This window comes from Phycodurus eques, chromosome 17 (assembly GCF_024500275.1).
Source record: "Phycodurus eques isolate BA_2022a chromosome 17, UOR_Pequ_1.1, whole genome shotgun sequence".
Lineage (NCBI taxonomy): Eukaryota > Metazoa > Chordata > Actinopteri > Syngnathiformes > Syngnathidae > Phycodurus > Phycodurus eques.
In genome coordinates, this window is record NC_084541.1 from 3,280,113 (window position 1) to 3,302,465 (window position 22,353).

Below are 22,353 nucleotides of genomic sequence, written 5' to 3' on the forward strand. Positions count from 1 at the left end.
AAAGCCAAGTTTTGGGGATAATAAAAATAAAAAAAACAATTGACAAAAATGAATCATTTTCAAACTTTTTTTCTACCGTTGTGACCTACAACCTGTACAAATGTTTGGGAGAGGAAGTACAAATAAACTGAGATAATATGGGTGCACAAGTGGGCGCACCCTCGTATAACTGGGGATGTGGCTGCGTTCACAATGAATCAGTTACATTCAAACTCGTGTTAGTGGGAGTCAGCACACACTTGTCACCATTTAAAAATAAGCTCCAGCTGTTCTAGTAGTCTTTTCCTGACATTTCAGTGCTTTTTTTTTTTTTTTTAGCAGAAGCCTGAAGGTTTTGTACTAAGACTGAATGGAATTTAGAACTGTTCATAATTCCTTCCTTTGACTAAGGCCCCAGTTCCAGCTGGCGGGAAAAAACAGCTCCAAAGCATGATGCTGCCAACAGCCACGCTTCACGGTTAGTATTTCAGTGCGACACTGAAACTATAATACGTGCATCCAAACCCTGAACTCCGATTCCATAGAACTACTGCTCCAAAGTTTGCTTCAAATCATGTGACATATGATGCCAGAAGCAGCAACTGTTTCAGTTCCTGAATGAATCACCTGACTGGCTCACAGTCCAATTGGGTGATAATGTGAAGTTTTGGAGGAGTTGTTCACTACATTATGACATGGAAAAAATGTGCCTTTACATTGGATAGTTTAGTCAGCAGCATAGTGGTCTTCTAACTTCAGGGTCTTTGGTTCAATTGCCAAACCTTTTTTGTTTTGTTTTGTTACTCATTCATATCTAAATAAACATAGTTAATTTAACCTTAATCTGTTACGCTCATCTGTTCCAAGTAGCAAAACGACTTTTTATACACACAAGCAGCATCTGTTCCTTGCGAGTGATTATTTTTCCCAAGTTGGAGAAATTGTGAGCAAACGAAAAAACAAAAGAAAAGAAAAAAGTGCCCTGACAGGCACATGTGACAACAATCTCCTATCTGCATGTCTGGGGTGTGGTGTCGAGTCACAAGATGAAAGCATACGTATATTAAAATAAAGCATGAACGATGACAGCAATTGATACTGAGTAGCAAGATATTCCCCATCCATGTCCTTATTTTAAATAATAATTGTTTGATGTCGTTGGCAATATGTGTTGTCTCTGCACCATTTGCACAATGGTCACCGCACCAGACTATTGTTCTATTAGTCATTTCAAACTGCTCTATTTTTAACTTATTATCATTAGGTAATTTAGCATTTCTTTTGTCAGTTCACAATGCTCGCAAAGCATTTTGTGAGAATAAAAGCCTGAGCCAAGAGCTTTTTTTCATTTGCAGTTTGAGCACAAGGAAGTTAATGAAAGAGGGCAACTATTTTGTGTGCAGAGAAGTTTTTGTTGTGCAAAGTTATCAAAACGGGTACTGACTATAACTAACAGTAAATATGAATTTTTACTTCTACACTAAAGTACCAGTACGTTAAGTCTGTACTTTTAATGTACGGTGTGAGTACTTTTGCCACGCCGGCACCCGGCTCTATGAGTAGGCCATTGTACTGTATACTTGAAACGACAGCGAAATGTCAACATGGCTGTATGCAGACAGTGGCATATTTTGTTTTTATATGCACTCATAGATTAGCGTCAACAAACAGGAGCTAAAATATACTTAAATATAAATATGCGTAAAACCTACAAGAGGCTGCACTAGTGAGACCCCGTCTGAAACTAAATCATGGCAACTAAATGGCACCATCCTGTGGCCAGCACACTCTCGAAAATACGGGATATGGATTGCAAATGACATTTGTTAATGTGCAGACACCAAAAATCTATAAAGTATTTAATGATACAAAAATAAATAACCAACAATGAACAATTAGTAACACTCAAATGTTAAAGATATGAAAGAAGAATTCAACCGCAGGAGAGTCTAATAATCATCAACATTCTGAAAAATGTTTGTGTTCACTGAGAAATTGTCAATGATTCTGTAAATCTACAGATATTCTCAATTTAGCATGCATCAAAAGGAGACACAAAAACACAACCTGAGTCAGGGCTTATCTTTGTATCCATGTAGTACTTTTCGAAACCGCTCTTATTTCCGGTGAACAAGGGTGCTATCATCTTAATGCACTTACAGCAACAATGTGCTGGTATGCGATAATATATAATTTTTTTCCATCAGAAATTGATAAAAAAGCTTACTTTCAAAGTGGCTGCAGTCATTCCTGTTTGTATGTAATGATATATACAGCCCAAAACTTAAATACTTCAACTATTCAACCATTGTCAAAAAATACATGGATACAACATTGCTTTTATAAAAACTATTTATTTAGCTATTTCAAGTCAGAGTTAAATATTAAATCCTTTTTTCATCCACCTAATTGTTTAACAAAGGAGTGTAACATTGGAATAGTGATGTCATAGGAGTTGAGTCCTTGTTTGCTGTGTAGATAGGTCACCTGCATTCTTCTTCAAAAAGGGAGTTGAGCAAACAATCTGGACTCTGCAAGGCCTCATCACACACATTTCAAAGAAGGTATTAAAGGAGGGGGAAGCATCCCCCCCTCTAAAACTTTTGGATAATAATAGAAGAGGCTCCACCACCTCCATTGCAGATGCCTGCCAGACCGTACTGGCCAGACTTCAGGTTGTGCACCATATGACCTACTATTCTTGCTCCTGACATCCTAACAGGTGAGAAAAGGGACATTATTAGGAACTAAAAAAAGTTTTTCATCACAATGACTTTAAATCGAGCAACACATTCTTTTGGGTATTCCCTATTAGCAACACTGCCTACTGCTTACCCAATGGGGTGTCCCAGTGACACGGCTCCCCCGTTGACGTTCACTTTAGCAGGATCAATGTCCAGCATTTTAGTGTTGGCCAGAACGACCACACTGAAGGCCTCGTTGATCTCCCACATGGCAATATCATTTTTGGTTAGCCCAGCTGCATCCAGAACCTAACAGCCACACATTTTTGATTCAACAATATATTTGAATTGGAATTACATATTTAACTAATTAGTAAATTAAGTTAACTCAACATTTTGATTGAGTGAACATACTTTTGGTACAGCAAATGCAGGAGCAATGGGGAAATCAATTGGTGCAACAGCTGCATCAGCAAAGGCTAGGTAGCAGAAAGAAAAGACCAAAATTAAAGCTTTGGTTTCAAACAGGAACATACCGGTAAGACTTAAAGCCCCTTTAAATTAAGCTTTGCTCTCGTCAGTGACCAACACGAATCAGATACTTGACATGTGATATTCAACTTCCTCTGTTCAGAAATGGGGACTCAATGGAGCAATTTCTGTGTTGCTAATGAATACAAAGTCAATACGCCGCTATTGTCATTGCTTTTGAGTAGTGAAACACTTCCAGGATGCCCCACAATGTTGCAAATACAATTACCCTGTAGTTGTGTGGAATGTTGTGTTTGACCAATTGTATACACAATAGAGAATATTTGGCAGGCACCATGTTGGTGATCCCTGCTCCTACATATTGCTACTATATATATTATATCTAAATTGCCCTTAGGTGTGAATGTGTGCGCGAATGGTTGTTTGTGTATATGTGCCCTGCGATTGGCTGGCGACCTGTTCAGGGTGCACCCCGCCTCTCGCCCGAATTTAGCTGGGATAGGCTCCAGCACGCCCGCGACCCTTGTGAGGATAAGCGGTACAGAAAATGGATGGATGGTTAATACATAAACAAACGTATTTACAGTTTACTTTTGACTATTTTAGGATTTTAACTTTTTTTTCTACTAAACACATTTAAAGTGGAAAAAAAATCAGTAAAAAACAAGTAAATTAATAAGTAACATTATGTACAAACAAAAGAAAAAAAAATCTCCATCCAGATAACGTGTCTACAGTTGCCAGTAAAGGCTAGTATTAGGAAACACCAAGCGCCACAAGCTTTGAGGAGCTGATCCTTTTTCTTCTGTCTGTCTGGAAATGATCTGTCCTGTTTTGGAGAAGATTCTCTCAGAAGGGTCTCGTTAGCAACAGTTTCATTGGGCAGTGTGTCTAAGGCTCTCCTCAGCCGAGCCGAGCCCCCCCCCCCCCCCCCCACACACAAAAAAAGCAAATTACTGGTAATTGACAATGTTGGTATTTGAAACCGTGACATTTCAAAACCGCAGTATACCTTCAACACGGTAATCGGCCCATGCCTAATTAGTACAAATTACATAGTCAATTTGGTTAAAAAAAAACAAAATTTAAAAAAATTATTAAAATAAACATGGGCGTGCAAAGCTATTGACTGTAGGCCTGTCAAGACAAAGATGCTTTTTGCCAAACAAGGAGGGGGAAATGAATTAGCAACCATTTTCTGATGGGATGAGGGAACTCGCTTCACAAGTATATTTATTTTCAGAATTACATTTGATCATAAATTGTACTTACATACAATCCTGGCCAGTGGAGTGACATTAAGTCTTTTTGCAGCCTCCGCTGTCATTAATACAAGGGCAGCAGCCCCATCGTTCAGAGTGCTAGCATTGGCTGCAGTCACTGTGCCTAAAAATAAAAAGGACACACGACATAAGGTAATCTATAATAAAGTCAATAAATAACCCTAGTGATTGTGAGATGAAGCCTCATGAGGCATCGAATCGCTTGAGCCATTTAGTCCGAGAAAGGGTTCATCCCTCCCGTAAACTGTTACTTCTAATGCAAATTTTTGTTAGTCCATCAATAGGGTGTTTCATTGTTGCTATCAAGCTGGCGATTTTGAGGAACAAAGCTAAAACAAAGTACCGGAATTTATCGTCTATGATGTGCACCCATTTATAATACGCACCCCCAAAGGTGACCTCAAAATTTAGGAAAAAATCCTTCTACCTATATATAGCGCATTTTTCCAATGAATGGTTTTGCTTTTACTCAATATGACAAAACCAAGTATTATCTGTATTTTGTTAGTTTTTTTTCAAATAATTTTTCTGAAGTTAAGCACTTTATTTGAACACGTAATCCTTCCGTAATTTACTATCTTGTATTTTTACATTCACAGCCCTACTTTTATTTAGAAAACACAAGTTGTGCTCATATGTTTCATTACCCGGGCAGAATTTGTAAGATGGGTACAATTCTTGAAAGAAAACATGAAGGACCAGGCGAAACACATTTAATCGTATTTTAACGGGATTCAAATTAAACAGTCAAGCATTTCAGAAAGTATTATTGTTTAACAAAACAAAGAAATTAATGATGGTTGTTGTTCATTCAGTAGTCATATATAAAAAAAAAAAAACAACAACAACATTTCACAAATTCTGCCAGGGTATGTAAACTTATGAGCATAACTGTACATACATGCAGTCATACGTCATATTGGAATGAAAAGTGTAGGTTACACCTTTTTTATAACCACTAGGTGGCAGTGGCATTTTTTTAATGAAAGGGTACATCATTTTCATAACCACTAGATGGCGGCATACATTTATAAAATGTGAAAGTTATTTTCCATTTGCCGCTATACCCATGTATAATGCGCACTATTGACTTGACAATTTTTGGGGGAGGGGGGAAATGTGCATTATACACGGGAAATTACGGTATTTGTTGTATTTACATATGAAAGGTGTGTAATTATCTTTGATGTATGTTTAGTTTTACTGTAAACTAACTGGAGTTCAATAAACAGTTTAAAGCACACTCAGAGAGCATAATAACGTATGTCACACACACCTGCAGGAACTTGCATATACACACCGCGCCATTTGGCACATTAATTGTTTTTCAATTATGTAATATTTATGACGGTGAGTAGCAAAATCACTATTACATTTTGATTAATCGCCCAACTCTAACCGCAACTTTATCAAAAAATAATAATAATTTGAATGGAGCCTGAGGAGTTTTTGTGGCTGTCTACCCTGGCGGCAAAATCTGAAGCAACTCCCGAAGCATTCATGTGGTACAACCAGCCAGCGAGCCTTCAGACGTCATCAATTTTGTCTCCTCCCCTAAACAAAACAAGCCTGGATTCACGCTTTGCGGAAATGCCCCCCCCCCCACCCCCACCCCCACCCCATTACTCGACACGCTTAGAAGCCTCCGCACATCACGTAGCATGAATGGACAAAGAACAAAGAGAAAACAAGTTGATAATTACCCTCCTCTTTCTGAAAGACTGCCTTGAGTTTGGGAACTTTGCTGAAGTCCACCCTCCTCCACTCCTCATCCTCAGACACGACCACATCAGGTTTGCCTGAAAATCATGAGACAATTATATACGGCATGAAAATGTAACAGAGCGAGATATGTATTTGAAAAAAATAATAAAATAAAAAATCCCCCCCTATCAACCTCTCTGTGGGATGCTAACTGGAACAATCTCCTTTGCCAACACTCCTGACTCGAATGCGGCTTTACTGCGCGAGTATGAGCTGATTGCATAGCTGTCTTGCTCCTCCCTGGTGATGTTGCTCTTCTTAGCTGTGTTCTCTGCACAGTTGCCCTATTTGGGGAACACCTCAAAGATGACCGCTCACATGGAATTCAAAGCTGACACAGTGAAAATTCTCATAACAAGCTCAAAACCTCCTTTAGTTTGACTAAATGTTTTTTCAACTGTGGATAATTTTATGCTTCAATATTGTATGCATTCTATTTATAAAAAAAAAAAAAAAAAAAAAAAAAAAAGAAATAAAATTTTTTCCATTGTTTTCATATTTAGCAATAGGCAGACAGTTACCATGTGGAATTTATTGTAGACATCAGTGAGACCATCCTTCACAATGAGGTCTTCCATTTTAACCCCACCGTAGGATGGTGTTTCTCTTGCCATCACATAAGGCACATTGGACATGCTCTCCATACCTCCTGCCACCATCACATCCTTAACAACGATTAAAAACACAAAAATAATACAGTATACACGCTATATTTTTGAGGTCCTATTCAGAATATATTTTTTTTCCCCCTCCGACATACTTTACAAATAATTCTCCCACAAATGCAGGCCATTGATTGCAAATGAGATTTGTCAATGTCCAAAAACAACATAGCAAAGCTACGGTTTGAAAGATTAAAAACTACATTTCAAAAGCTTTCTAATTCACAAGAATTCAATCACAGAGGAGTCTAATCGTGCACACCGAGAGATAGATACAAAAGCTTACTTTTAAAATGGAGTGCACGCATTCATGTTAGCAGGAAAAAACAAACAAGGGCTTTAGCTACCTGGTGTCCACACATTAGACTCTGGGCTGCCATCATGATTGACTTCATCCCAGAGGCACAAACTTTATTGATGGTTGTTGCTGGAGTGCCAAGTGTCAAACCTAAAAGTAATGAACAGAAAAAGTTCATCACCTCTCAAAATCAACCACTGATAATTCACTGTTGTGGTGGATGCTGTGCCATTGCAAGCATGTTTTTCAAAGCTATTAGAAATGGAATGCTTGGAATTACCACAGATGTAATAATCTCTGACATGTATTCTTTTATTATCAGGAGCAATAGAAATTATGCTTCCACTGTGATACAAACCTTATGTCAAACTTGCAGCTGGAGTTTTTTTTTTTTTTTTTAAATTCTTCATTCAGTGCATTTTAAATCAGTTGGTAATACCCTGGAGCAGTGCCACTTGATGCTATTTTACCACTGTTGGGGAACCCTGATACAAAGGACAGCACATCCCTGGAAACCTGATGTCTACAGAAAATCTTCCCAGCATTGAGGGACCAATGTTAAAATACATCTACCATAAAATAGAGGCACCTGACTTAACTGGAAGTGGGCAAACTTAGAAAATAGTCAAGTTTAATTGCATAGCCCTTAATCACCAAAAAAGTATCAAAGGGTTTCACAGGCCCACAGTTGACAACGCTTGACGACATCCCCTTAACAAGGGACTGCAGATGGAGGGTTTGCCCTTTCAAGATGACCAGGCTGCAATGGATGTCGACTGGGCAGCATTTATCACTTACTGTAGTATGGTGCTATCGTGTTAATTAAGACCCCGTAAGAGTCCATGTAAATCATACAAATAATTTTCTAGATATCTGGAACTGTGTGAAGTACAGTGTCATTCCAGTCCCCAAGAAACCTACAATCTAGGGTCTAAATGACTACAGGCCTGTCGCCTTGAGGTCCTTCGAACGTCTCGTGCTGGACCACCTCAAGAGTGTCGCAGGTCCCCTGCTGGACCCCCTGCAGTTTGCCTATCGAGCAAGCAGGTCCGCAGATGATGCAGACAACACGGGACTGCACTTCATCCAAGAACACCTCGACAGCGCGGGGACCTTCGCGAGGATCCTTTTCGTGGACTTCAGCTCTACGTTCAATACAATCATTCTCAAACTTCTCTCCTCCAAGCTTCTCCAGCTCAGCATCTCGCCTGCCATCTGCCAGTGGATTTACAGCTTCCTGATGGGCAGAACACACCAGGTGGGGCTGGGGGACACCCCTTCATCTACATGCACCACCAGCACCAGGGCACCCCAAGGTTGTGTCCGCTGCTCTTCTCTCTCTAGTTGAACAACTGCACCTCAACGCACCCGGCTGTCAAACTCCTGAAGTTTGCAAACGACACCACAATCATCGGCCTCATCAAAGACAGTGACGAGTCTGCGCATCGACAGGAAGTGGTGTGGCCGACACAACCTGGAGTGGAACACGCTCAAGACTGTAGAAATGATCGTGGACTTCAGGACGCATCCTTCGCTTCGCCACAGCTGCCCTTCAGGCTGTCCAACTGCGCAGTGTCAACCGTCGAGACCTTCAAATTCCTGGGAATTACAGTCTCTCAGGACCTGAAGTGGGAGATCAAAAGAAACTCCACCCTCAAAAAGGCCCAGCAGAGGATGTACTTCCTGCGACTTCTGAGGAAGCACGGCCTGCCACAGGAGCTGTTGAGGCAGTTCTACACAGCAGTCATCGAATAAGTCCTGTGTTCTTCCATCTCAGTCTGGTTTTGTGCTGCTACAAAAAAGGACAAACTCCGACAGCAACGGACCATCAAAACTGCTGAAAAGATTGTCGGTACCCACCTACCCGCCCCTGTGAACTTGCACGCTGCCAGAACTAAGACAAGAGCACGCAAAATCCTCTTGGACCCTCCACATCCTGGTCACCAGCTCTTCCAGCTAGCTTCACTCAGGTAGGCGCTACTGAACAATGGAAACTAAAACTAGCAGACATTCCAACAGCTTCTTCCCTCTTGCCATTAACAAATTCCATTTCAACATGCTGCCAATTTTGTCTTGAGATTGTTGTCACTTCTCTGTCGGGCCAATTATACATTACTCATGCACTCACTGTAGTAGTCTTGCCACTCTGCACTATTTGCATATCGGTTGTTGACCAATACTGGCCACTCATGTTTGAGTAGCATCTGCACCATTTGCACAACTGACATCATCGCAAATTATCTTACTACTAGTTACTTTAAACTGCATCAATTTCTTGAAGTCTCTGCGCCCTTTGCACAGGACTATTGGTTTATTAGTCATTTCAGACTGCTGTAATTCCTGGAGGACTCTGCATCTTTTTACACAATTGTTTAAAAAACAAAAATAAAAATGTATACCAGCATTACCACATGACTGGTGGTAACATTTTATTGCTCAGTGTTTTTTTTTTTTTTATGCCTCAAAAGTATTCTCTGTCAATTGTCTGTTGTCATAATAGAGCGGCTCCAAATACCGGAGACAAATTCCTTGTGTGTTTTTGACATACTTGGCAAATAAAGATGATTCTGATGAAAAGACCCTAGTGAGGAGGTATACAAACATTCAAATACTGCATTGTCATACCTGCTCCAAGCAAGGCTTGTCTGGTGGGAGCCTGTCCTTCTCCTGCTTGGAGCACATTGCCCATGTAGACCTCATTCACATCTTCAGGCTTTATTCCTAAATTCATACAGTGGTGTTTTCTGATATCACAATTCATGTATATACAAGAGCAACATACAGGTTAAAAAAAAAAAAAAAAAAAAAAAAAAAAAAAAAGTTATTCTTAAACAGGTATGCTTGCTTGAAAACACTTTTTTTGCACAATAATTGTGGAAGTTTTATTTGATGCTAGATTTATCATTGGAAGTGAATAGAATACAAATGCACAAAGCAATCAGGGAAATAAGAAACTCGTTCACCTATAATGTTTGGAATACACTGTACCTGCTTTATCTATTGCTCCCTTTATGGCAACAGAACCCAGTTTTGTAGCCGGAAGAGCTGCCAGACTGCCCCTGAAGGAACCCATTGGAGTGCGGACTGAACTGACAATGAACACTTCCTGAAACAACCGTCACAATGCATTCTGCGTAAAGTACAGTCCAAACACAGAGGACGGACAGAAAAGTTCCAAACTCACATTGAGAGATGGACGAGACGTGTAGGTTCTTGAGAGGTATTTCTGAATCTAAAAAGGAAGACAGTGATGCACATTAATCCAAACATGACCGAAAGTTCACAAACCAGACTTTGGAATAGCTAGTTTAGTTAAAAGCAGCGTAATAAAGGACATTGGATCTTTGCAACCGTGGAGTGGGTGCAAAGTTGAAGGCGCCATATATGCTAATTGGTGTCAAGTGAATGTCCTCGTAACAAACAACGACAGGCAGTTAGCTAGAAACCATTTACTTTGGGCTTATTAAAGCGCCATGTTGGTCATGTGACAATCATTTATGTTCGCAACAAAGGGCGAAAGCAATCACAATAGCTATCTTAGCTGCTAGTGTTTACAACTGCAAGGGCCTGAGTCACACGGGCTAATGCAGCACATGACGAGAGCTGAACACAACCCTCACTTACCAGGCGCTTGCATGTTCGAGCGCGTATGGTCAAAAGTCCGCTGGATGACATTTTGGAACTCGGTGAGACACGTTTGGGGCCACTTCACCTTCAGCTGGGCACGGACAGCACAGGGACACATCCAGCCAATCGCAGTGAGAGGCGCGTTCATATGACATCACCGGTGTTATTTCTCTGCGCTGTTATATGCATAGACGCCGCCAGGGGGCGATTCCAGCATCAGAGGTTTAGGGGTGCTGAGCTCCAAGAGCCAGGCAAGATACATTTGTACATTTTAACGCATTTAAAAAAAAAAAAAATTTTATGAAAGAGAATCATAACACTTTATAAAAAGTTCTGCGACTGAACCATTACACTTGGTAAATGTTATTTGAATGTTGAGACACAGAAAAAGAGGAATGGATTGGATTTATTCAACAAACATATTTCTAGGGAATGACAACTGCTTTTGATACAACAGCACCTCTACATACACGTTACCAGTAGGCAATTTCTAGCCTACAGTTAACCAACCAGCCCCCTCTAGTGAGGACTAAAATGAACAAAAATGGACCAGCTTGGACTAATTTTTACGAAATGTAATGCATACCATGTAAAACAAAAAACATTTAATGCATACCATGTAAAACACAGGAACAGAAATTGACTTTTGTGCATACATTGAAAACTAATATATGAAATCCTCTCCTTGCTCGTCCCTCTCTCTGTGTGCCCTCATAGGAGTTATAAAGTTCACGGGCATTTAGACAGTTAGCTTGTCAGTAGCACTTTGTCATCATCTTGCCCAAAGTCAGTTGGAACAGGCTCCAGCTCACATGTGACCCTATTGAGGCCAATATTTCAATGTTTACAATCACTGTAACAACGTTGCGCAAGTTGATAGCTGTAAACTAATGAAAACAACAGAAAAAGACAATCATGAATTCTCAATTTTAAAGAGCGGGCGATCGATCCCACGCTGGTTTCACAAAAGACAACGCGAGCACTGAAGAAGGTCCAATTTGCTCATCAGTAAAGCAGCAGTTTATCTGGGTGGAGAAATTCAGAGTGGGGGTAGTACTACTGTACATTAGCCAAAAGAAGGCTATACAAGGCTAACAATAAAACATTGTTGAGCTTGCTTTTCCTCTTGTGGCAACATTGAGGTCGTATATCAATGACAGTGAAACACATATATTTACAGATATATTTATTGTTGGTGACAGAAAAATAAGTGATCACATACATGTTGTTGTAATTTGCTTCCAAAGTTTTCGTAAAGATGAAATAACATCTGTGTGTGTAACATGCACTGTTTTCGGCCGTGCTGATAACTACCGTCAGATTATAATTTTCGAAGAAGATAAATCCCCTATGACCAATGGATGGATGAGAAATGGTATGAACCATAGATAAATGATAAATACTGCAATTCAATGCTCATGTTGATGGGAGATTTGGCTGAGTGTTCAGTCACAGTCCATCCAGTCACTGCTCATCAGAGTGCGAACCGCTCTTCTTCTCAGATAATCGTATTTTGTCTGTCTGGATCCATAGGAAAAGTACAGGTAACCTGCAAAACGGGATGTCTCGTTTGCATACACCAAGACAACGTAATGTTGCAGAGAGAATAATCTTGGACAATGACCTACCTCTATATGCAAAAGCAGCATCAACTCTGTAGCCAATCCCCGGGAGCTCTGTGCGAATCAATTTCGGGTTCCTACGATCCGTTGTGCCCCTCCTTTCATTGTAGCTATATGCATACGATAACCAACATTAACAGCTGAATTATATTGTATCAGCAGACACTTCATTCTGCTCTACAGTTGATCTCTTTTAATACGCCGCAGGAAAATACAACCCCGATACGACACCAATTGTTTAAGCAGTATGTCTCTGATTCAAAGCTTTCCAGAACGCCCACCTCCAGTATTTGTTGTCAACAAAAAGGAGGGTCCTTCCTGTGAATGGAACGTGGACAGCGGCATCTACTTTGGTGACGGTTGAAGGCAAGCCAAAGTCGCTGATAGGTTTGGGAAAGCCCGGTAAGACAGTGTTTCTTCGAACTTGCCAGTAGTGGTCCCCTTTGTCATGAAAAAGTGGAATTCATATGTTGTAATTGTAGACTGGTTCCTACTTTCTATTTCAGCTATAGGTACAGTATGTATCTCTCGTGGAACTAATTTGTACCTTCAAATAAAACAACAATGTTTCGTTTCTTATACTCATAAGCAGCATCAACTTTGTTGATTCCAGACCAGACGGAATTAATTGTCCTCATAGTGACGCCATCCCAGGTGGTGCTCCTCTTCCAAAAATGGCTTGAAAACATGTACAACATTTCACATATGAGTAGATATTGATCGCACGGAGCTGTATGCTATTTTCGAAAGAAAAAATATATATATATATTTTTTATATATTATATATTATTTTTTTAAATTTTTTTTTTGGGGGGGGGTGGTTGAATCTAAATATAATTGTCTTACCTGCCTTTGAAGAAATAAAGATAACCCTGTATGGAGGTTGCAGCATCAAAAACTAGATTGCGGCTACACCTGTCTGGGTCTGGCGCAGGTCCAGGCTCTGGTTCAGGTTCAGGTTTTGGTGCAGGGTTAATTGTTGGTTGAGTTGATGATCTGACTCCTGTAAGAGAGAAATAATAGCTTTGATTTATAGTGCAGCTTATAAGGTACAAAACATACATAAGGTATAAAACTGGGATACACGCAAAACAGTTGGAATCACTTATTCTGTCATGATCTGTCTTTTTTGTCGTCGAGACTATATTTAGTTTTGTTTCATGTCGTCTTTTCTTGTGAACTACGTCTTTCCTTGCATTTTTGAAATGAAACACAGAGACCCCTGCTTCTCTGTGCTTTGCCTCAACACCACGAAAACCCAATTTGTAACATCCATCCATCCATTTTCAGTCCCGCTTATGCTCACAAGGGTCGCAGGCGTGCTATCTTCGGGCGAGAGGCGGGGTACACCCTGAACTGGTCGTCAGCCAATGGCAGCGCACAAACAAACAAACATTTGCACTCAATTTAGAGTATTCAATCCACCTGTCACCTATTAGTCATATAAAAAACACAGTTGTACCAAAAAAGGCAAACAGAATTTAAATTAAAAAAGAAAAACAACAACAGCAACCTTGTTGATGTCATTATATTATCCAGGTGTATCTAATGTCGTGGCATCATCTTATCGCTGACATGTGACCAAACTCTCACCGTATAGTGTCTGCACTCCCCGTCGGTCATCGTCTGGTAGCACATAGCCCTCTGTGTTCACGTACTGATAGTTGGGGTACATTAGAGCTGATCGAAGTTTAGAGTGGGATAATCCAAGTGCATGTCCAAACTCATGGGCTGCCACCAAGAACAGGTTGGATCCTGCAAACCATGGAAACAATGGGCACATGCTTAGCTTTGGCAAAATATGATTTGGAATTATAATGATTCATTCATGGCTTCACCTGATGAGGTAAGACTCCAGGTTTCATCTTCATCAAAATGGGTGTCACCGCCTCTGCCCCCACCAGGGGAAAAGGCATGAGCCAAGACCCCACCCTTTCCATCAAAGGGTGCAAAATCCTCATGATCTGGTTTTGAAAGAGACTTCAAGTTGGTATCCTGTAGTACGCAATCAAAAGTTTGTCACAGAAAGAGAGGTCACCTACTACGAGCCTTGAACTTGACCATTATGTCTGCAGTGCCGGTTTTAATCTGCTTGAAATCCAAAGGAATGACATCACTGTAGACCTGTAGGGCCTTGGCAAGTGTGGCATCTACGAGACTTTGACTCAAGTCCCGGGTATATTCAGTTATCCTAGGAATGTTTGACAAACACTTGACCAATTGTAGGCTTAACCAATTGATTCAGTGATGACTTACTACAATATGTTTCAATAGAAAATTGCCCAACCTGTATGTGATCACATTCTTGTCCCACTTCGGTTGCCCATCAAAGTGGGCAAACCTGAATCTATTCAAGTCTGTGAAACCGCATCGAGGTTGTGACATCACTTCCATGGTGTTGGAGTCCAACTCTCCTGTCACCTCCAGTCCGAAAAACTCTTGCATTATTTTCAGAGTGTCTGTAAAGGAATCAAGACCGCCGCGCCGTATCTCGCTACCAGTGGTGACGCCCACTTCAGAGAAATACTGAGAAAGGTAATCCTAGACAAAGGAAACACAAACAATATAGATCACTATTTTAAGGTCATCTAATCGTCGTACTGCATATTGGAAAGTCAGGGATTGTAAACCTTTGCTCATGCACCTTCTTACGATGATACGAGAGTCCAGCAGCGATGGAGAAAATCCCCTAATTTGTATCTACCAATCCAGTTAAAACGGTTACATTGATAGCATAACAGAAACAAGACAAGTCAGTCAGTCAACCAATCAACCAACCCTCCTACCCCTAATCTAACAAATCAATCTAATCTAATGCGTTCCCTAACACGAGTGTCTTGTATATAAAAAAATATTGGGTACTATTAAGTTAAACAGATCAACAGTTGCAGCGGTATTTACCTGAGCTTTAGCGAGCTCTTCTTCGCTGGTTAGGTTGGTCGGCAGAGCTCCACCGAGTGAGATCGTCACCATCACCAACAATACTTTGACAAGTGATGGACCTTCCATGTTAATTATCCTGCTGCAGATAGAGACTAAGTGCATGCATAAATTCTTCTTTTCGTGCTCCGCACACTCATAAAGCCCTTGGTGAATTCCTGAGATAGTGTTTGGGAGATGAGGTTAAGAGCAGAGAAAGACGCAAGACTGGGCAATGAAACATTCCTGTGACTGTCCAGAACAGGCCCCTTTGCGAGAGTATGTTGCTGTGAATTAGACAAGTACAAACTGTTGTGTTGTGTTTGGAAAGATGTGGTTAACTGCTCAACGAGCTTGTGCTTTTAATAAGAACATAATCGAGGGAAGCATGACATCGTCCGAGCCTGTTTTGACAGAAGTGCTAACGGTGGTGCTAAGAAGTGCTAAGTGCTAACGGTTTTGTAACTACCTTAACTGTATGTTTTCTAAAAATTTGCTTTATCTGACGCCCCACATATTTGGTCCGTTTGGGGTATTTAAAAAAATGAAATCAAACAAATTAGGCATTTAGATTGTTGAACGAAACACACGAGGTGTGTACTTGCAAATATATTATATTATGCAGAGTACAGGGCTCCTCAGTTAATGGCAATATTGACATACAGTGAGGTTATGAACGGCGCGCATTAGGTAAGTTTGCGCCGCGGTGTAGTAATACGACGTTAAAGGTACAAGAAGGCTTGCTCACTGAACACCGTACTTACTGATTTTTCATTTGGTTGGTTTATATTTATGGCCTCGAAGTGTTTTTTTTCTCATAAAACTATTCTAAGTTTACTACTGTTTAAGTGCAGTTCTGACTTGCATACAAATTCGGGTTATGTCGAAACTTATAATGCCATTGTCAATAAGGACCTCCTGTACATCCATTCGGGTTTCAGTAGCTCAAAATCATTTGCAACAAGTCACCCAGAAATGAAGGCAGGCATATGAATATTATAACATTTTATTGATACAGTGTACTGTATTAATGTAATACAATTAGAAATAGTTTTTTTATAAAACAGCATATTGTATTGTCTTACTCATTCTGCATGCATACGAGATGTGTCAGAAAACATCCAGGACTGGTGTCAAGAAAGCTACTGTATATTTCAAACCCAAACTCCAAACTATGAATTTTCCCTTTCACTTTGGGCCAGATGATCAACCAGCACGTCTGCAAAAAGACTCCGTGTCGTTTGCGTCATTCAATGTGTGAGAAGAGGCGAGAGTTGTGGAAGGATCTTGGCTGCTTCACCATGACACCACACCCGTTCACAATGCCCTGAGCAGTCGACGGTTCCAGGCCGAGAAGAACGTGCAGTGCTGGAGCAACCTCCCTTCTCGCCCGACTTGACACCGTGTGATTTTTCTTTCTTTATCAAGGGGACCTGTTTTAAAGATGTGGACAACATCAAAATGGATCACTGGAGAATCCTTCCAGCAATGCATGATGGCATGGCGGAGAAGGCTGGCAAAGTCGATGAGACTCCAAGGGAGTGACTTCAAAGGGGAACACTGGTAGTTTGTAGTTTGGATTTGAAATATATATGTCGTGATACCAATCCTGAAACATTTCTGACACATGTGTTAGTTATATTAAAAAAAACTTGGGGTTCAACTGGTCTAGAAGTTAGTGCAACGTAGGAAATATCTGTTCCTCAGTACACGGAACAATCTTCCGGTCGCCAAGTCAAACTCAGGCATGTAAGGTCCACTGTAGATGTAGGTAAAACCTGTAAAACAGAGGTTTAATGTTAATTCATGGAATCCTCTTTTCATTATTGAGTAAACTCTTATAATATATACACCAAAGAGAAAACTGAATTTCCTCTACAGGATTTGTAGTAGTACAATACATTTCCAAAGTTTCTCTGTTTCCTTCTTTTTTTGTGGCAATTCTTTAAGTTAACAATGAAAATGTCATGATTTTTTTTTTGCTTTGTATTGAAATTGCCATCATTAATATATTAATCAGGTATAATCAGGGATAATAATCACCGTGGGCTGTTAATGAGAACAGAGTCCCATCAGATTTGGCAAACTCAAAACAATGCATTGGCATTGGTATCAAAATCCATCGATCCATCCATTTTCCATAGTGCTTGACATCATTTGAGTCAGATGTGAGCTTCTCTATGTTACTGACCCCAGTTGACATAGAACGAAAGTTGCACGAAACCCTGAACTGGTCACCATGCAGTTTGGTGGGCCAATTGTGAATGGGGATTTACTCCACATAGTGCATTAGTTTGTGCTAAAAAATATGACAACAAGGAAATGACTAGAATTGTATTTATTCGATCTTTTTTTTTTCTTTTTTCACAGTCTTTGCATCTGTACATTCAAGCGTGTGGTCACTGTAGTGTGACATACAATACAAAACATGTACAGTAAATACAATATCACTTCCTCCTGTGAGCCACCATTTAATTTACTTTTAACTTGATAAAAACAAAGTGACAAAAACAACCCAAAATAATGATTAATATTATGATGAAAAATATGTTAAAATATGGATAATTAAAGAAAGCATGAAACAATTCAAGAGGCGATGGAACCAATTTCCATTTGTGTCCACTCGTTTTGATTCTCGGTTCCTTCACATGAACAACGTAAGATGATCTAGAAGTTAGTGCAGGGCAAAAAGTAGTTGTTTCCCAACACACGGAAAAACGTCCCAGTGCTCAGGCTGTACTCAAACATCTGGAGTCCACTGTAGATGTAGGTAAAACCTGGAGAAGAGAGGCTCAGTTTTATTTTTCCTTAGTTAGGTAAAGAAATGGAATTATTCACAACGGTGACATTGATTGATAATCCCAATTAGGATCGATTGTTTTACTCACTGTTGTACTGTAACGCTGCTGTCACCTTCCCGGTTAGGCCAGAAAAGGTCTCATCGACACGTTTGGGGAATCCCTTGTCCCTTGTCTTACTGGCTTCATCATAGCTTTTGACAAAAACAATAATTAGACCCATTTGTAAACAGTCCCCTGCCCATTCGATGGCCTGATCATACCATTAGAACATACCTGTAGTAAGATTTACCAACGAAGAATAGCGTCTTCCTTGATTCCACATCATACAGAGCAGCATCAATTTTTTTCACTTCTTTGGGCAGACCAAAGGTTGTTAGTGCCTTAGGATATCCTTGAACAAGGTCATAGCCACGAAAAGCCCAAACTCGACGACCTGCGGCAAGAAAAGCCTTTTAGTGGATGGACATCAAAGATGATGTTTTGTGGATTTAAAACATGTTGCATCGGGAGATGAAGGGTACATTCACACTCGGCAATTCATTAGGGACTAGGGCATGCTTTGCTGCTTTAATTCTGTCATCTTGACTAGTGAGCTCTTCAGTCTGTGCTGCAGCACTGTGGTCTTCCCTGGGCCCCTGCATGATTGGACAAGTTTGGCATCGGCTGGTTAGCACGTCTGCCTCATAGTTCTGAGGTTGGGAGTTTGAAACTCAGTCTGGCCTTCCTATCTTGAGTTTTCATGTTTTCCCCTTGCTTGCATGAGTTTTGCCCAGGTACTGTAGCTTCTTCAAAAAAATGCATGTTCAGTCAGTTGAATACTCTAAATGGTCCATAAATTGTATTGTGAGTGGGAATGGTTGTTTGTCTATATGTGCGCTGTTATTGGCTGGTATCTGACGTGTCGCCCAAAGTCAACCAGGGTAGGCTCCAGCTCAGCCATGACCCTAATGTGTGTAAATAGCCCAGTGTCAGTGCACCCTAAGATAGAGACCAATGAGGAATACCTTTAAAGAGAAAAACATTCCCCGACAGTTGGCTTTCGTAAGCAGCATCAATTTTGCTGGGGGCATTGGGCCACAGATTTGTGATGAAACTTTGCTGAGGGGTTCTGCTCTGAGGGTAGACTCGCCAAAAGAACCTGAAACCACACAAAACGTGAATCTGATATATCTGTTATCTTATTAGTAATATGATTTGGTTTAGCTTTTCGATTCCTGTGATACCTGTCTTTGAAGAAAAGCATCTCTCCTCGCAGGGTGGCCACAGCATCCAGCACCATGGTTGCATCACAAGCATCAGGAGTGGTAGGCGGCTGAGGCTTGTCAGGATTTGTATCAGGATCCACATCAGGATTGGGACCTGGAGATTATGTAGTATTGTTTCAGTGATTTGTGGAAAACAATATCAGACTGTGCATTATTTTTTTTGTAAAGTAGCTCGCTATTACGTACCATAAAGAGACTGGATGCCATTGACGTCATCTTGCGGTAGACGAAAGTTGGAAGGGTTTGTGTATGAGTACACAGGGTACATGAGGGCGCCAGGGTCATTAGAATGAGACAATCCCAGTGAGTGACCAAACTCATGGGCTGCCACCAGGAAGAGAACATATCCTGCACAAAATCAGTCAGAAAATGATCATCATTATTGTCAGTATATTCCAAGGCATTTTCTAAATTAACATGTACAGCATAATTGCACACTCAACTTCAAAAACTCACCAGAATTTGAACGAAAGGTGAAGGTCTCGTCCTCATCAAAGTGAGCGTCTCCTCCAATGCCAGAGGAAGGAGCGAAGGCGTGGGCTAGAGTTCCATCAGGGCCGTCAAAGGGGTAAAAATCCCCATGTGCTGGTCAGAAAAAAACATATTTCACAACATTAGAGGTGTGCATATCACAAGTTCAACATGTGACCTTCCTTGTCGTCATGATCAGAAAAACATGGGAAATAGCTTTCAGATAATGCCTGCGCTAACTTGCCACCAGCTTTGTTGTCTTTTTGTTGAGTGATACAGTATGTTATGTAACACGGTGTAACTGATGTTTTACATGATTCGAAAACACAACTGTCACTCAAACATGCACCTGGCCTTGTAAGACAGGTCAAATATCGTTTTGGGATATGCCATCATTTTGAGTGCCAATCAGGGGCGCCTCCAGAAATGTTTGGGTGGGGTGACCAAAGCCATTTGTCGATGGGTGGTGGGGTGGCCACAACCAATCATCGACAATAAAATACGGCGAAAGTCTCACAAAGAAGCCTTTTAAAATTTTACTTACACTGGCGACCAAATGAAATCATGATGTCCGCTGTCCCACTATAAATTCTAGTGAATCTAAGAGGAGTAACTTTGGCCCAAACGTCCAAGGCTTTTTCAATAGCGTCATCGACTTCTGACTGGGACATGTCTGGTGTGTAGTTCTCTATCCTGCAGATTGACAAAAATGCAGAATATGAACCACGTTGATAAATAAACACAACATTTTTAGTTTGACGCTGTCGTCCTATAGAAAATCATTTACCTGTATGTCAGACTATTTTTCTGCCACTTGAGGTTGTTTTGATAAGTGGAGAAATCGGCTACTTTGTTGTCTGGAACACCACAGCGGGGCTTCTTCATCATCTCCAATGTGTCAGCATCCAGTGTTCCTGTGATTTTTAAACCGAAGAATCTCTGCATGTCACTCAGCTTTTTGTTGAGTGGACTGATCCCACGTCTGACAGATGGGCCAGTTTCGTCCTTTAGGTCATAGAATTTTTTCAAGTAGCTCTGTAAAAGAAGGCAATTTTACCATAAAAAATATGGTACAGAGCATATGTGCACTCTTGATTAGACAGATTGTCAAACGTGAGATGTCGAGCACGCTCATGTTTGAAGCAAATGGAAAGTGATAAAAAAAACATACCTCTGCAAAATTCTCATCTTGCGCTGTCATATATGACACAGGCCCACAGTAAACTGCAGCTGCTAGACAGAGTAAAATGTACACATTAAGCGTGCCCATGTTTCTTCGATCGATTCAACTTGTGCTTCTGTGCTCATCACAGCTCTTATATAGTCTAAATGTCTCTTTGTTGAGAAACCCCAATTCTCCAAATATGGATGAAGAGGAAGTTGGGTTTGATTACTCACACATAACAACTCACCCATAACAACTCTGTAATTATGATTTGACAAATTAGGCTTGGGCAGATTTACAATCAAATTAATGTAACAGTATTGTAATGAGTCTAACATTATGAAATAAAATACTAATTTTGAAAATTTGCTTTAATATGTGCAACAATGCATTAATTAGCTATGGACACAAATGTACACAATTATTGAATAGGATTACCAGACTAAAGCCAAAAAATGAGTTTCTTTTTTTTCATTAGAACATAATTTTCATTTGAACTCAGTTTAATAATAATTTGAATGAATACAGTACAACATGTGAGCTCTTGCATTTTCCTGTGTTGGGGCACCTCATTGTCAGGATTTGTTGTTTCTCATGCCGTAATAATCTGTGGGCATGCATGGGAAGCAGTTTGGCCAAGATGATCATTTTGAAACTGGAATATCCTCTTGTGCAATCAGCATCTTCTCACGCAAATTGGTCAGTACCCTAAATTATGCATTGTATGATAAATAATTATCACATTTTACTCTTATTTGAATGTGGCAGTCTGTGAAGCTAAACCCCCCCACCCCTCCCCCCAAGAAAAATAATAATCCACATCTGGATCGGCGGTTTTAAATCTATCTGGCAAAAAAGCATTTTCAAGTGGAATAATATAAAAATAACAGTACTTCAACAAAAAGTTTATATTGAAGCATTAATCAACTGCATGACTAAAACACAACAAAAACAGATGAAAATTGTCATGGGAGAAAATCCCATTATTACAACATCGTATTACATGCAAACAAAACAAAACCACTCCCTTGTCTTAACCGTCCATTTCCACATTCTAGTTTGCTACACTGCAGTTCTTGCCGAATATGGACCTGCTGAGTGTAACACAGAAACACAGCAGCAGCAGCATTACTACGAACCTGTAGGCCCATGTTCTTGGATGTTTTATGGCTTTTTTTGTGTGCTTTATTGCTTTAAATCCATATAAATTCCAGCATTGCATTAGCAGATCTACAAGGTCCAGTATTTAAAAAAAAAAAAAAAGTTATCTGGATCCGAATGATTTTGTCATCCCATTTTCTCCTATCCTGCATCATATTGA

The 22,353-nt window shown here is 40.3% G+C and overlaps 3 protein-coding genes across 3 annotated transcripts; all 3 read right to left on the bottom strand.

Moving 5' to 3' along the window:
• Window positions 1-1,824: 1,824 nt before the first annotated feature.
• acat1 (acetyl-CoA acetyltransferase 1) lies at window positions 1,825-10,915 on the bottom strand. Its single transcript, XM_061702329.1, has 12 exons — window positions 10,787-10,915; window positions 10,347-10,394; window positions 10,151-10,268; window positions 9,788-9,883; window positions 7,212-7,312; window positions 6,724-6,867; window positions 6,336-6,486; window positions 6,142-6,237; window positions 4,428-4,541; window positions 3,078-3,142; window positions 2,815-2,972; window positions 1,825-2,694 (listed from the first exon to the last, which is right to left on the bottom strand). The coding sequence occupies exons 1-12, from the start codon at window positions 10,835-10,837 to the stop codon at window positions 2,574-2,576; spliced, it is 1,263 nt and encodes a 420-aa protein (XP_061558313.1). The 5' UTR covers window positions 10,838-10,915; the 3' UTR covers window positions 1,825-2,573.
• A 1,045-nt stretch (window positions 10,916-11,960) lies between these two features.
• Window positions 11,961-15,637, bottom strand: mmp30 (matrix metallopeptidase 30). Its single transcript, XM_061702345.1, has 10 exons — window positions 15,313-15,637; window positions 14,699-14,952; window positions 14,454-14,602; window positions 14,250-14,375; window positions 14,005-14,166; window positions 13,258-13,414; window positions 12,959-13,089; window positions 12,693-12,852; window positions 12,418-12,521; window positions 11,961-12,338 (listed from the first exon to the last, which is right to left on the bottom strand). The coding sequence occupies exons 1-10, from the start codon at window positions 15,454-15,456 to the stop codon at window positions 12,235-12,237; spliced, it is 1,491 nt and encodes a 496-aa protein (XP_061558329.1). The 5' UTR covers window positions 15,457-15,637; the 3' UTR covers window positions 11,961-12,234.
• A 2,016-nt stretch (window positions 15,638-17,653) lies between these two features.
• LOC133415844 (collagenase 3-like) lies at window positions 17,654-21,176 on the bottom strand. Its single transcript, XM_061702346.1, has 10 exons — window positions 21,039-21,176; window positions 20,655-20,902; window positions 20,412-20,560; window positions 19,853-19,981; window positions 19,583-19,744; window positions 19,355-19,490; window positions 19,136-19,269; window positions 18,405-18,564; window positions 18,219-18,322; window positions 17,654-18,107 (listed from the first exon to the last, which is right to left on the bottom strand). The coding sequence occupies exons 1-10, from the start codon at window positions 21,135-21,137 to the stop codon at window positions 17,998-18,000; spliced, it is 1,431 nt and encodes a 476-aa protein (XP_061558330.1). The 5' UTR covers window positions 21,138-21,176; the 3' UTR covers window positions 17,654-17,997.
• Between the last annotated feature and the right edge of the window lie 1,177 nt (window positions 21,177-22,353).